The 16,232-nt window shown below is 35.5% G+C and overlaps 1 protein-coding gene across 1 annotated transcript in view; it reads left to right on the top strand.

The window, feature by feature from the left end:
• The window catches only part of PROS1 (protein S), a 63,263-nt gene extending 47,413 nt beyond the window's left edge, over positions 1 to 15,850 (top strand). The window contains exons 11-15 of the mRNA XM_032406349.1: positions 4,518 to 4,685; positions 5,982 to 6,150; positions 10,039 to 10,187; positions 12,246 to 12,471; positions 15,410 to 15,850. Of these exons, the coding sequence (XP_032262240.1) occupies positions 4,518 to 4,685; positions 5,982 to 6,150; positions 10,039 to 10,187; positions 12,246 to 12,471; positions 15,410 to 15,570 (873 nt within the window). The 3' untranslated portion in view covers positions 15,571 to 15,850. The remainder of the gene's footprint in view (positions 1 to 4,517; positions 4,686 to 5,981; positions 6,151 to 10,038; positions 10,188 to 12,245; positions 12,472 to 15,409) is intronic.
• Positions 15,851 to 16,232: the final 382 nt, after the last annotated feature.

Here is a 16,232-nt window from a genome sequence, read left to right as displayed (position 1 = left end):
TAGCTAGTGCTGCCTTATGAATTAATGCAATGTAATGTGAAATCGTTAAAGTACAGGTAGTAATAAAGTACAGTTGGGCACAGATGTGGTTTACCAAAAATGGGGCTATTCATCCTTTGACAGCCATAGATTTTGGACTCTTACCAGAATAATGTCTGCACAAGATCAGATGCAACTGTCAGAGCAATCACTAAAATTCTCCGGCTTCTCCAGATGCTCTCGTTAGTGTATGTAGCTTTGCCACCACATCTTTCGTGTACTCCATCTGTATGCATACAGCTTGATGCGTACACCTCTTCCTCCAGTGTACTGAAGAATACATTTTATTGCCTCATGTCCCCAAATCTCCTATCTAAAAATCACTAAGATCACTTTTCAGCAAAATAGAGCAAACAGAATTTTTTCTGATTAATTGAAAATTAATCAAATCAAAATTAACAAATTGAAAATATTATCTGTTGGAAGGAGAACTTGGATACATTCTAGGTAATACAGAATATATATAAAGAAGGTAAATGTTTGCCTGTGAGGCTAACATCTGGCGTTGCAGGCAGTATTTACTAATGAATTATCCATGCATAATAGGTTAAAGGCAGGATTTTGGGCTGGATAGAAGGCAGCTATTCAGTTCCACACATTTTGTCTCCTATGTTTATGATCTTTGTTAAAAAGAAATTGTTATTTAATGATATGCCCATATTTTGATTAAAATTTCCCTTTATAAACCGAATACAACTTGACATGAAAAATTTAAGGACAATAAGCAAGTCAGAGAAAAACTTTAATCTGGTAATAAATTTGGTGCTGGTTCTTTTAAAAAAATTTTTAATTGGATATTTTAACAATTTATGAATATTCATCCTCACCATATAAATGGGATTTCTTTTCCTCAGATCTTTCATTAAAAAAATTACTGCATAATATTTTTACCATTTTATAATCTTGATGGCTTGTTAATAAACTGTACTGTTTCAGCCAAATTTATGCAGCCACAGAAATTAGCTCAAATAGATACATATTTTAAGTAAACATTTTAATTGACAAAGTTAAGTTAAATTAATCTATAAACTGGACTATTCACTTGATAGCAGTTGTTTCACTAATTTTAAATAATTTTAAAATTTCAAATAAAATACTTTAAAAGTAAGCAATTAAAATGTAGAATTGTTTTGTAATTCAGATAAATAGAATGTGTGTAATTGTTAAGTAATTAAAATGGCTCCAAATCATAGAAATAAATATTGCTCTATTATAAGTCATTATTATACCTCATATTTGGGTATGATTCTAATATGGGTGGGAAATCTGTAATTTGGATCATAATTTTATTCATTTAATAAGATATTTATTGAGCACTTTATGTGCTATTCCTTCCTTTGCATGGTGAGGCTACAACAGTGAATAAAACAAAATCACTGTTCTTGTGTAGCTTGCGTACTAGGGGTGAGATGTGAACCATGAATTGCATGAACAAATGGATATGTCAGATAGTGGTTAGTGCTAGGAGGAAGAAACAAAAGCAAGGCCAGGCAACAGAGAGTGACGATGGTGCATGTGCATGTGGAATCAGGAAAGCCATCTCCGATGAGATTACATCTGACCGGAGACCAGGGCACAAATCATGAGAAATCTCTGGGGAAGATGATTCTGTGCCATGTGAAGAGCAAGTACAGAGCATCAGGCAAGAGGATGTGATTGTTGTATTTAAGGAACAACACAAAGGTCAGTGTAGATGCAGGGGAATAAAGGAGGGAGGAAAGGGCAGAAAATGAGGTTAGAAATGTGTTCTGGAACAAGACCAGGTAGGGTCATAGGGACTGTAGTGAGAACTTGGAGTTTATGCTAAGTAGAAAGACCTTGGATGATTGTGAGAAGTGACATGATGTAATTTGCATGTATCTTGAAAGGTAATCCATATCAGGACATGATGGCTTTATGGAAACTGGATAACAGAGAGTAAGAATGGGACAGATTATGGGGTCATGAGACCATTACAGTAACTCAGTGGAGAGGTGGTGAGAAGTGGTCAGATTCTGGATATACTTTTAAGGTCCAGCCTTCAATTTAAAGTAGATAAAAACTTTTGAATATTCAGCATAAAGAGGGGCTCAAAGGCCATGAGATTGATTATTGTTAATCTGTGTTTCTAAACTCTAACTCATCCAGTGCCCATGTATTCATAATGCTCCTTTACTGTCCTATAATGAAGTGCATCAACAATGTTAGCTACTTTTGCATATCCCTAATAGAAACCAATATAATGCTCTAATTATTATACAAAGAAATAAAGGAAAGTCATTTATAAGAAAATAATATATATTCCAACATATAAATGCTCAAGTACAAGTACAATATTTGTCAAAGCTTGCTCCTATATGTAGAACAATGTGAAAGCTGTAAATGAAGACTTATGCTGGAGTTTTGTATCGGCAGTTCAAATATTCTAAGTGCATAGATGGTATTGCCATCAGTAAAAGTAATTTTCCGAAATAGTGAGAAACTCTTGGTAAAGATCCAAACAAAACAAACATCAATATATCCTTGATTGACAAGACTTTTATTCTTGAAAAATTCAGTGAATGTGTTGAATTGGTACAAAAAATATTTTGTGTTCATATATAGAGAAACTCAGATAAGCCTAAGTATACCCTACATGAATATCCTGTAGGGATGTTCAGGAGATTTGCAGGATATTGAATATTTTATTACTCATTTTGCATGACTGTCCGCATATTACAGGGTGTCCAGCATCTTGCAGTGTCAGCATACATCCTACTTATTGTGACAACTAAAAGTACCATCCCTACCCCCAAATTTTCCAAATGCCCTAGAGTGGAACAGTAGACCCCTATTCAAAAATATTTGCATGACTAGAGGGAAAAGGTCTAGGGGGCTGAGCTCTGGAGTATTATGGACGTTGAGAGAAGAGGCAGAGCCAGCAAGGGAGGCTGAGAGGGAGTGGTAAGAATGTACGGATGCAAGCCAGACTGAGGTTCTAGAGGTTGACTTAACATCTTGCAAAGAGGGAACAGTCATTCAAGTAAAATGATGCTGGTTGGCTGTATTAAGGACAGTGCACTGACTAACTTTAAATCTGTAAATGTTACCAAGGTTATTTTACTTTAGAGCACAGTTTTCCCCTTCCCGTAGTGGTGCTTTAATAGGACTACTCTTTTGCTTCCATCATTGATTAGTAAAAGAAGAGTTTGCGTTTTGAGTGCTACAGTTTTGCATGAGGAGATTGCAGCAGTGGTTCTTTGAATCACCTTTTTGGGAGGATTTTTTTTTTTTTTATTGTTGTTTACCATCACTTTCAACCTTTTTTAAAAACCTAAACTACTTTTAGGGCACCTGGGTGGCTCAGTTGGTTAAGTGTCTGACTCTTGATCTCAGTTCAGGGCTTGATCTCAGGGTCATGAGTTCTAGCCCCATGTTGGACCCCATGCTGGGCATGAAGCATACTTAAAAACAAAAAACAAAAAACAAAAACAAAACTACTTTCTGGGGCACCTGGGTGGCTCAGTCGGTTATTCGACCGCCTTCGGCTCAGGTCATGATCCCGGGGTTCTGGGATTGGGTCCCACATCGGGCTCTCTGCTCGGCGGGGAGTCTGTTTCTCCCTCTCCCTCTGCCTGCTGCTCTGCCTACTTGTGCTCTCTCTCTCTCTCTCTCTGTCAAATAAATAAATAAATAAAATCTTAAAAAAAAACCCACAAAAAAAAACCAAAAAGAAAACAAAACTACTTTCAAAATTGGAAAAACCCAATTTAATTTTATGTATTGTGCTTCCTTATGACCTTAATTACTTTTTGAATTTTGAAATAAAGTATAATTTGTGTGTCATGAACAGAATATTGGAGGTACTGATTTCTCACACTTTATATTAAGAATTTATTTCCATTATTGATTCCATATGTATACTTTCAGACAATTGCAAAATAAGAACACTTAAAAGTTTTCTAAGATGGGCGCCTGGGTGGCTCAGTTGGTTAGGTGACTGACTTCGGCTCAGGTCATGATCCTGGAGTCCCGGGATCGAGTCCCGCGTCGGGATCCCTGCTCAGCGGGGAGTCTGCTTCTCCCTCTGACCCTCCCCCCCTCTCATGCTCTCTCTCTCTATCTCATTCTCTCTCTCAAATAAATAAATAAATAATCTTTAAAAAAAAAAGTTTTCTAAGATTTTGTAGAGTGACTCACTTAATTTTATGATGCTGGATTTGAAATATGTATATTATAATTGGTTGTTTAAATTTAAAAGAACAATATTGTGTGTTTTTTACTTTAAAATATGGTGTTCATTTAATTTTCAATCAAGAATTATCACTTTAAAACACATTTTGACCACCTTTATAGTAATTAGACATTTCAAATGGATTACAACAAATTAATAATTACATTAAAATGATTACTTTGAAAAATTATTTATTGGAATAATAACAGGATTTTTCAATCTTAGCATTTCAAATGACATGCAGTGATGTTTGGTTGTTTGATAACTTTTGTCTTTTTAATTATAGGTCTCTGTGGAAGAACTAGAACACAGTATTAGTGTAAAAATAGCTAAAGAAGCTGTAATGAATATAAATAAACCCGAAAGCCTTTTTAAGCCTACAAATGGATTTCTAGAAACTAAAGTATATTTTGCAGGATTACCTCGGAAAATGGAGAATGCCCTCATTAGACCGGTAATGATCCAAGTTTCTATCATTCATCATGGATGAATTCCTCTTGTCCGTAATAGATTTGAAGATGTGTTTTTCTGAGAGTCAAAGAAGTTATTTTGTTGAACATACCAACTGTGACAACTTGAAATGAACAAGGAAAAATAACACAGCGATCCTTGAAATTATATTAAGGAAATAAGAAAATAAATGTAGTGTTTTTGAGCCCATTTAAATCCCCAGCGTTACTCATGGGGAAGTAGATTTTTTTTCAATTCTCAAGCATCAATTCAGTGTTAACATGATAACTGTCCATATTCAGCAATTACAAATATAAATACATGTATTGGAGTCCAAAAATACAACATTTTGTAGAAGCCAGTCAAAGAATTTTCTTAGGTCTATTTTAGGACTTAAATTTGGGAGATAAAATAGCATATAAAGGTGGAACTTTTTAAAAAAATCTTTGCTGGGAGTATAACTTCAGCCTATCATAAATTGAAGTTATATATAATAGATGATTTTCTGAATATGATGTTTGTCTAATACCTGTAGAATAGGTCTCATGAAGGAGACTAATCACTGTCCTTGAAGAGTTTTAAAAATTTCATTTGAAGTCATGGGCCTGTCAATTATACTCGCTGATTTAACTTAAATATTTACTATTTTATATCCATCTTTTACTCATGGCAATTCACAGTTACCTTAACTTTTGAAAGATTTCTGCAGTATGATATAAAACCTGAATTAGTTAACCCATGTCAGAGTGAATGCATCTGTTCCTTTGAAATTGATAAATCAAGACATTTTAAAAGTAAAATAAATTTTTCAAAAACTATTTATGAAATGGCTACTATGGGTCTTGAGTCTGGCTGGATGCTTTGATGGAGACTAAAGAGTGCAAACACTTTTGTTCCTGAAGAGGTTCAGTGTCTGATGGCAAAACAAACCTATATATAAATGCAGTTAAAGAAAGCATCTTACAGCCCAGGGCCACGGCTAGAAGCATATATGGAAGTTGAGAGCAGAAAAGTTATTTCTGGAGGATAGAGGAGAGGCAGGTAGGGCTTGAGGGGCTAAAAATCATTAGGATCCCAGTGGAGGTCTGTGACGGCATAAACTCACTATAACTGAAAAAGACTGCCCATCTGAAGGACACCTTAAAAAATTAGATAATATTCAAAATATTTAAAGAATTTTAACATATCAACAAAGAGAGGGTTTTCCCTCTAAATGAAAACTGCATCTGTAATTAATTAAGCCATGTATGAGTCTGACTCTTTTAAGATGTACTCCTTGACCTATATTTTAATTTGTTAGATAACCCCTCGTCTAGATGGATGTATACGAGGCTGGAATTTGATGGATCAAGGAGCTTCAGGAATAAATGAAATTATTCAAGAAAAACAAAGTAAGCATTGTCTTGTCACTGTGGAGAAGGGTTCCTACTATCCTGGTTCTGGTGTTGCTCAATTTAGCATAGATTATGGTAAGTGATTTCTCATTTTACTTCTCTTTTCTCATTAATGACTACATTTATTCATTGACAAACAGCAAAAATTCCTTCAGTAAACATTATTGAATACTTAACTATGTGCCAGGCATTGTGTTAGGTTTATTCATATAGCTATATATTTTTTATTAAATTTTTGCAGTATATTGGGGGGAAAGGTAGTAGAATATGCTTATGTTACTATGTTACTATTTAAAGATTACTTAAAAAAAGATAATTGGCACATAACTTGATTAATTGCAAGTGAATTCAATTAACCTATTTTAAGGTTCACCAATTTCTCAGTTGTGTTGAGTCTACTGATTAAATGCTTCAAAAGGATTCATCTTCATTTCTAAAATTTCAATTGATTGTTTCTTAAAATGTCTAACCCTTTGTTGAAATTTCCCATCTGTTCATACATGTTGTCTACATTTTCTACCTGAGCCTTCAACTTATTAATCATAATTATTTTAAATTCCCTGTCTGATAGGTCCAATGTCATGCTGATTGCTTTGTCTCTTGACCATGTGTTATTTTTCCTTGTTTCCTTCGGTATTGCATGATTTTTGGTTTAAAAAGTGAGCATCTTATGTAGAACAGTAGAGGCAGGTAAATAATATATATGTCTGGAGATGAGCATATTTCTGCTTTTGCTAGGCCTTTTGTAAAGGGGTTGAATCAGTCTAGTCAAGAGTTGAACTGCTTAAACTTTCTTGTTTCCATTGAATACTCTTCAAATTCCTTTATTGTTACCTTGTGCTTATGGTAGTGATTGGTTTGCCAGAGGATTTTTCTTAATAGCTGATCTATCCTTAGCTTTAGGTATTCTGTTTATGATATGCCTCAAGAAAGTGTTTCTCCATGGTCTTGCTTCACCCCAAAAGAATGCTCTTGTTACTTGACATTTGCTAGCATGGTGGCAGGGTGTGGGGAACATTCTCTAATGTTCTGATACAGATTCAATTTTGGGCAAGTATTGTATCCCTGGGTCTCAGGGGTGTGAACTTTTCATTGTCCCCCTCCCAACCACCTGTGAGGGAGATATCTAATGATCAGGACTCTAGATTTTTTCTGCTCCTTCTCCATGGTAAATGGTTTTTGGTTGGTTGTTTTGTTTTTTCCAGTTTCCTTTCCCTAACCTGTAGATGCAATGGGTCTTTGCATGTGTTCTAATGGCCACAATGTTTGTTACCTTTTCCCCAGTGCTGTAAGGGGAAAAGGTAACAAACCTTGTTTGCATAGAGAAGACAGAGAAGGAATGGACTTTGTGCATTTCCTGCAGGTTGCTGCTCCTCTTCTCCAGGCTTGCAGGAGGAGGGAAGCTAAATAATTGGTCTTTGGTTGTTGTTGTTGTAAGGGTAGGAGCAGTGCTCTTTCCAGTTTCCTATAGTCTAAGCAGAACAGGAACTCCTGCCAGACTGACCCAGGTTTTTGCCTTTACAAATAGTATTTCCATAATACCCTTGAACATACATCTTTATACCTTTCTATGATTAATTCTGTAGGAGAGAATCTTAGATTATGTCCACCAAAGTTTATGCAGATGTATAATTCCTACTGCTCAGTTAGATTCTCTTCCAAAGATGTTTTATCAATTTATACTTATTTTTTTTTTTAAGATTTAATTTATTTATTTGACACACACAGAGGGAAAGAGATCACAAGCGGGGTGGGGGGTGAGGGGGCAGAGGAAGAGGGAGAAGCAGGCTCCCAGACGAGCAGGGATCCTAATGCAGGGCTTGATCCCAGGACTCTGGGATCATGACCTGAGCCGAAGGCAGCCGCTTAACTGACTGAGCCACCCAGGTGCTCCTCAATTTATACTTCTACCAACAGAATAAGAAAGTGTATGCTTGAGATTTGTTTCCAATCTGAGAGTTGAAAAATTAAATCTTGTAGTTTTAAATATTATTATCCCAATTTCTACTGTTAAATATCTCTCCGTGTGTTTATTAGCTATTTTTATATCTTAATTATCTTATTAGGTTCTTTGTCTTTTTCTGTTTAGGAATTCATTATTTGAGCTACTAATACTTTGTATCATAAATTTAGTGTTAATCTGATATCTCTGCTTTAATGAAAAACTGTATTTTAAATGTGTTTATTTGCAGTCTAAAAAAGTATTACTACAGTTTTAAGGAAGAATCTTACACTAGTACTTTTTGTGTTCTTAACATAAAGTAATGCAATGTCTTTAACTTTAGTTCTGTTCTGTATATGAAGGATTTAAAAAAATTTTTTTTTAATTGGGGCTGATGACTGAATATAAGAAAAAACTAGGCCCACAATAATTTGCTCAAAGGAAAAACTCTCTGAAAAGAAAATGAAAGTAAGAGTTCTATTGTATCTGAAAAAAAATTACTTTCATAAGCAATTAGTTACTTCATGGATAACTTGAAAGTGACCTACTTTTAAATTAACATTTAATGTTACATTATAATTTCTGTACGTTTGCATGTTTTAGTTTGAGTTCATTAATACCTTATAGTAAATTTACTTATTTCAAAATGATTATATTGTATATAAATACACATGTATATAAATGAGTGTATTGTAAATAGGGACGTTTGGGTGGCTCAGTCAGTTAAGCGTCTGTCTTTGGCTCACGTCATGATCCCAGAGTCCTGGGATCGAGTCCCTCATCAGGCTACTTGCTCAGCAGGGAGCCTGCTTCTCCCTCTACCTGCCGTTCCCCCTGCTTATGCACACACTCTCTCTGACAAATAAATAAATAAAATCTTTAAAAAAAAGATTATAAATGAACAACGCAATAGCATTTGATGTGGCTAAATGGAAGATCATCTTGTCAAGGGGAAAATATTTTCTCCACTCACATTCACCTTTTCAAAACCTATAAGTGATATTTGAGGTATTATTTTATATTACTTCATATTAAATAAGGAAAACTTCACTCAAAATGTGAATTAATATTTTTTTAAAGATTTTATTTATTTATTTGAGAGAGACAGAGAGAGAGCATGAACGGGGGAGGGGCAGAGAAAGAGGGAGAGTGACAAACAGACTCCCTGCTGAGTGGGGAGCCTGATGCAGGGCTCGATTCCAGGACCCTAAGATCATGACCTGAGCCGAAGTCGGATGCTTAATCGACTGAGCCACCCAGATGCCCCAGTATTTTTAGGAATTAAACTATTTTGGAACATATCAATTCAACTATTTGTTGAGTGACTACTGTGAAAAACAAAGTGGTCATAGAGACATGTAGGGCTTGCACTCTAGTGGGATAGACAATTAACCTAGTAATAAAGAAAATGAGTGTTAACTATTATGACAAGAGAATCGCAGAAGAAGAGTTCCTGTTAGAATTTTAGAGTTAACTGTTGATTTCAGAATATTTCTCTACTATCAAACTCCCCAAACTCCCCTATTTGTATAAATCATATTTTTCTTTCCCACTGCTTTGAACTGAGCCCTTTATGGATGAGGAATGGTAGGGTGGTGATGGCAGCCATATCCAAATGTTCCCTCAGAAACATTACAATAAATTTGTTGAATTTCCTTCTAAATGTGTACTTTAAAATATGACCACTCTGAGATTGGACCAATGGTGAATATGGAGGCAGAAAGAATACCTGTAAAAGAGCAAACAGGAGAAATTCATAATATTCTGAAACACCACATCTCGAATTTTATTCTAGGAAGACCAGAACGCTGGGGCTCCATTTTTGTGTTTCTTGCCTGCACTTAAAAAAATGGTTCTTGTTTTTTGTTTTTTTGCCTTGGTTTTATAGGTCACTGAGGAAGGAGAATGAAAACCTTTAGTATTCCACAAAAATGGCTCTGAGTATTAGTAAGATTGTAATAATTCCTTCTGGCATACTTTAGGAGTACACTGATCCTGCTTATGTTTTATTGTTTAAACAGGTAATATATCCAATGCTGAGGACTGGCAAGTAAATGTGTCCTTGAACATTCGCCCATCCACGGGCACTGGTGTTATTTTCGCCTTGGTTTCTGGTAATACTGTGCCCTTTGCCTTGTCCTTGGTAGACTCTGCCTCTGGAAAGCTTCAGGTAACTTCACTAAACTTTTGTGATTCTTGTTTTGTTTTGTTTTTTATCTGTAAAATGGATATATTAGCAGTATTTACCTCGAAGTGTTATTTTGGTGATTAAATGAGATAACATGTAAAGTATTTAGCACAGTCTCCAGCACATCAATAAAGACTCAAAAAATGTCCATTATTATTACTTTTTTGCTGGCTTATTTCTAAGGTCTGATCCAGGAAGTAGAGAGGAGAAAAGCCTGTTACTGTGCATCCACAGCCAAGATCAGGCAGACTCACACACAGGCTGCCTGGAGCCTTCCCAGAGTACATAGAGATCCACCTTTATTCAAATCCTTGAAATATTATGGGGGTCATAGTCTGTACTAACAAAATAAAAGTGAGTCTGATTAAAATTCAGTCTTAGATATTCTGTGCCTAATTATAATGTTTTGTGCTCTCTGGCACTCTTAATCTTTTCTCCCACGAGTAAATTAGGAAGGACTGGAGAAAACTAAAACCAGTCCACCTGGCTTCTTGGTGGCAACTCTCATTTGAAATTAGGAGGACGAACAGGAAAAAACTCTTGGATAAAAGGAAACATGAGCGTTATCAGAAGATCTGTATTATTCAGCCTTCCACTAGAGGCTAATAGTTCTGACCATGTGTTATCCACAGTGGATTCCAACAAGTTAGAGCAAGAAGCTTGCGTCTGAGCCAAGGTTGGCTTGGATGTTCTCTGTAGCTTTTAGAAAGAAGCATGTAATTGAATAATGTCTGTAGCAATAAAAAGGTATGTTGTTTTCAGCTCAACGATGATTGCAGGGAGTTTCTAGTGGTTAAGCAAAAGCCACCTAAGGAGATCCTGCTGAGTTTTTATCTCTAGTCTACCACAGGAGCTTGCTACATTTAGATTCCAGCTTTTTGTTTACTTTTTTTTTTTAAACAAAATGGAAATCCTATCTTCAGCACTATATCCCTGCAGTAGAGGAGATTAATGCATGCCATGTCTTTGATATTTATTTTATCTTTTGTGTTTGACTCCATGGCTCCTTTTTTTTTTTCTCCATGTCAGATTGCCTTCTCAATATCTGTGTACAGTATTTCATAACATAATTCCACATACTATTGATCATTCTGGAACAGTTTGTCTGCTGACCACTTTAAGATTATTAGTGAGTTCAAGGATATGGATATGTAATAGTAACAGATTTCCTCAAATGACCTGTATTTGCGAAGTATAGACTTGGATTCCTAAGTAGGTACTTCAGACTATCTTTCTACCATCTCATAACAGCCATGTTCCTAGTTTTGATGTTCTTTTCTTTTTTTTCTTAAGATTTTATTTATTTATTTGAGAGAGAGAGCAAGAATAAGCAGGGGGGCGGTTGGAGCAGGGAGCCTGACATGGGGCTCGATCCCAGGTCCCTGAGATCATGACCTGAGCTGAGGGCAGATGCTTAAGCTACTGAGCTGCCCAGGCGCCCCTTGATTTTATTTTCTTTTTACATTTCCTGTATACATATATAAGGTATATGCATAGATCCCTGTCAAGAAGTTAAGTAATTCTGTGTCTTAGCAGTTTGAAAAGTTCAGCAAAATGAATACATTTTCTCTTTTGAATATCTTCTGGCAAATACTCTGTAACTTACTGCTGGTGATCCCTGACTTTCCTCTCTCAGGACTTTTTTACTCATTTTGCCCCAGGTCTTAATAGGATTGCTTATGTGGCACACACAGACCTTTCAGTCTTGCTGGCATGTACTTACTCAAGCACTTGAAATTTTCCAAGCCTTTTCCCCAACAAAGAGTGATTCAACTCCTTCATTTTTCACATGTAAGTTTTGAAGTTAGGAAGGCTAACAAACAGAAAAATAGTGCTTAACACATGACTTTAGGTTCCCATCTTTGGTAAAACAACTTGGTGTATTGAATTTTCAGAAGCCACTAACCATTTATATCTTAGCTGAACCTGAAATTTGTAAAACTAATGTATTTTTAAAAATTGTGATGTGACTCAAAAGTCACTCTTAAGTGGCATTACCATTAATACTTGCTTATATTGAATCTTTGCTCTGTTTTTCAGGATATCCTCGTATCTGTCGAAAATATGATAATGTTTCAGATAGAGGCCATAAGTCTGTGTTCCAGTCAACAATTCCATCTGGAATTAAGAGTCAACAGAAACAATCTGGAGCTGTTCACTCCACTTAAAGAAGACATCGTCTCCTCTGAAAACCTTCAAGGACAGTTGGCCATTTTGGACAAAGCAATGAAAGGGACAGTAACCACTTACCTGGGTGGCCTTCCAGGTATCTTCTTACCTTTTTTTTTTTGTTTTCAGAATTATATTTAAAAAGTTTTAAAAAGTATATTTTTAATCAAATTGATAGTATTTTAAATATGTAATCTTAGCAAAAGGACCTTAGAAGGGAAGACAAAATTCCAGTATCCATTTTTCTTTTCCTGGGGATTTATAGTGACATTTTATGGGTATATTTTGTTTATTTATTTTTTAATGGTGAACTAAAACTAACCCAAGTTTTGTTGCATTTGACTATCCTAGTGAGAAAGTATTTATTATTTCAGTTCATTCTCACAGTAGTCTTGTGAGTTCAATCTTTATTCTTTAATTCATCCATCATTTACCTTTTATTTATTAAGAACCTACACCCCAGATAGTAGGGCTATAGTAATAAACAGATATGATCCCTGCTGCTAAGCCTTTTACAATCTAGTACAGAGGCAGACATCAAATAACCAATTAAGAAAATATCAGAATAATTAAATTGTGATAACTTCTATGAAGGAAAAGTATGAATTGCTTTCAGAGCCTAAAAATGGGGACTTGGCCTGGTTGTGCCAGCCAAGAATGAGCTCTCTGAAGAAAAGGCTAAGATATAAATATGATAAATGGAAGGGTTAAATTTAACCAAGTGATAGGGCGGGAATTGGAATTAATATGCAAGTAAAAATGGTCTATGTGTGGGCAAAACGGGGGGTGGATACACTTGAGGAATATATAGACGATGAGTGTGGTGAAAACACATTGAGCAAGGGAGATACAGGATGAGGAAGCTGAGAACTGGGTGTGTGTGGGGGGGTGGTTTGTAGACCTGGTTCGGGGTCCTGAGTCTTATTACAAGAGCCATGGGAGTCTTTAAAAAAAAATTTAGACAGGGAAATTGTATATCAATATTATCATTTTAAAAACCCACCCCACGTGATGGATAGAGATGGACAGGTGGGAGGCAAAAGTGGATGAGAGGAGCGGGGGACTGCTGAAGTGGTCCAGATGGAGAAGCAGTAACAGTAACAGAAGCAACAACTATACTGCCATCAATCAGTGCATAATAAATAGTCTGGCATCGTTGAAAGTGCTTAGGAGGGATCAACTTATTTAACTTTCAAAATAGACCTGTGAGTCAGGTGCTATTATTATCCCCATGTTACAGATGAAGAAACTGCTGGACTAGGATGATGGCAGTGAAGATGGGGCACAGTGATTAGATGGGAGATGCATGTGAAAAACAACATTAGTAGGATTTAATGATTGAAAGGCAGGTATAAGGATCTCTTTCTTAGGTATCCACCATGAGGAGTTGCGTGGGTGGAGAGTCCGTTTACCATAAGATGGAGAAAACTGGAGGAAAAGCACATTCATCTCTGACTTAATATTGGAAAATATGAAATTGGCATCAACATTTTACTTTAAATGGCAAAAAATAATTGAGGCAGAAAGTTTTTGAGAAATATTTTCGAATATCATTTGCAGGTTATTCTCAGGGAAAATTCTGAGTTTGATGTCTGGACTTCTAGTAACCTTCATTTTCTTACTTTTAACTGCTTAGGGCCTTCATTTTTCATATATGGAAATTTTATGTGGGTTTTTGTGGAATAGAAGTAAGGATGCTCTAAAAGTTATGGATAGATAGATAAATAGATAAGTTAGCATGGTTAATAGAAAGTTAAGTTACTGTGGTTAATTATTAGGAAGTATAATTATAGTTCAAATGAATGAATTCTATATTGAAATCCACTTACTACCTTATTGCAAATTAGTTGAATGCCATTTTAGTAAATCAGACAAACAATGAAAGAGTTGAAAAGAAGTAAAGCTATTAAATTTTAATGGTTCCAGGACTTTGGCATCAGCACTGAAGATTGACTTCAGGCAAGATGTGTTTAGAGAGTGAGGAAAATTGAGGAGAACTGACAATTGAGATATTAGGAGTGTAAACAGTGGGATAGGTAAATTACCAGTTGATATGCAAAATAGGCATATTCAATTGCATGCTATGAATTAGAAATCAGGGGAAATTGATATCTCTGAGGATTTTTATAATAGTGGCATAATCTTGATGCTCAGCCAGACTTGAAAGGGTTTCGTAAAGAATGGTGTGAGCCCCTAGAAAAGTATGGACTTTATTCACTGCATTGGCAAATTAAAGGTGGAAAATTTGACCTGTATGTTTTTTGCATAAGGTACTAAGAAAGAAGAATAAAGGCTGAAAAATGTCCATTGGGAACTAAATTCATGGGGAGGAGATGCCAAAAAAAGAAGCAAGTAGAGAGATGGATGTTATTAAAATGAACCATTGTTCTTAGGAATTCAAGGGTGTTACTAAAGTATTAAGTCTGATGAGGAGAGTGAAAGTGTCGAAAGGCCCAAAGGCCCTATTCACTGAAGCATTATTAAAATTATTTTTTGAACACTAAACAGTACATAAAGTGAATTTCCTGTCATGACCTGACATTGTATGCTCAGCAAGAAGCTATTTTTAGGAAAATATAGAAATCTGCTTTTATTGCAGCAGTAATAAAAGAGATACATTTATCACAGCATTTTAAAAAGATTTCCATGTAGCTATAGTTTGGAGTTGAAAAAATGATTTAACAGTGCTTAAACTGTTGCTCAGATTTAAAAAGAAAATAATAAAATAGAACATCACAGGTAAGAATATGCTCTTTTTTATTCTTTTTAAAGTGTTTATCTATCTTAGGTTTTAATGAGACTGATTGTGTTTATGAAATCAGAGGAACCGATGATAATGCTGAATCCAGTGTCAAGCACAATACCTTATATACATAGAAGTCACTTAATATAAATTTATTGAATAATTACATTATTAATTTTTCCTTTATGATTAGAATTTGGTTGGAAATGGGAAGTTTGAATAGTTCCTCTAATTGTAAGCAAATAAGATGCCAAAAGTCTTGGGTTAATATTTTGATATTCTGTTTTTACAGATATTCCATTCAGTGCCACACCAGTGAATGCCTTTTATAATGGCTGTATGGAAGTGAACATTAATGGTGTTCAGTTGGATCTGGATGAAGCCGTTTCTAAGCATAACGATATCAGAGCTCACTCGTGTCCATCAGTTTCAAAAAGCACAGAGAATTCTTAAGGCTTCTTTCCTGTACTGATAATACATTTTTCCTGTATGTAATTATACTTATGTTTCAATAATAGCTGAAGGGTTTTACCTGCAATGTACAGACCTTGATTTTTTATGGTACTTTGGCTTTCCTGGAATTTTAAAAAAGGTCCTTTTTCAAGAAGAACAAGATCCTCTTGTGGTACAAATCACATTTAAAAATTCTTACCTCTATTGCTGCCTAGAAATTAAATAATGAAATATATAAACATTTCTAATTTGAATTTTTTGCTACAAATGACATTACTTCATTAAAAGTAAAATTTAATTTTTTTAAAGATTTTATTTATTTATTTTTGAGAAAGAGAGAGAGAGAGAGAGAACAAGTGGGGGGAGGGGCAGAGGGAGAAGCAGGCTCCCCGCTGAGCAGGGAGCCTGACACGGGACTCGATCCCAGGACCCTGGGATTATGACCTGAGCCGAAGGCAGATGCTTAACCGACTGAGCCACCCAGGCGCCCAAAGTAAAATTTAATTTTATCACCATGACCTAGTGCTGAAATACCTGTGTTTTTTGGAAGGCAAGGAAGTAAACTCAAACAAGAGTGCATGTGACTAAATACTGTTGATCATAGCAGATACTCTTTATTTTTGTTTTTCCCTAATGAGGGCAGAAGGAGAGACAGCGGCCTA

The sequence above is a fragment of the Phoca vitulina genome, unplaced genomic scaffold (assembly GCF_004348235.1).
Source record: "Phoca vitulina isolate PV1807 unplaced genomic scaffold, GSC_HSeal_1.0 scaffold8, whole genome shotgun sequence".
Lineage (NCBI taxonomy): Eukaryota > Metazoa > Chordata > Mammalia > Carnivora > Phocidae > Phoca > Phoca vitulina.
Note: the sequence above shows the minus strand (reverse complement) of the source record. Positions and strands in the feature narration are given on the sequence as shown.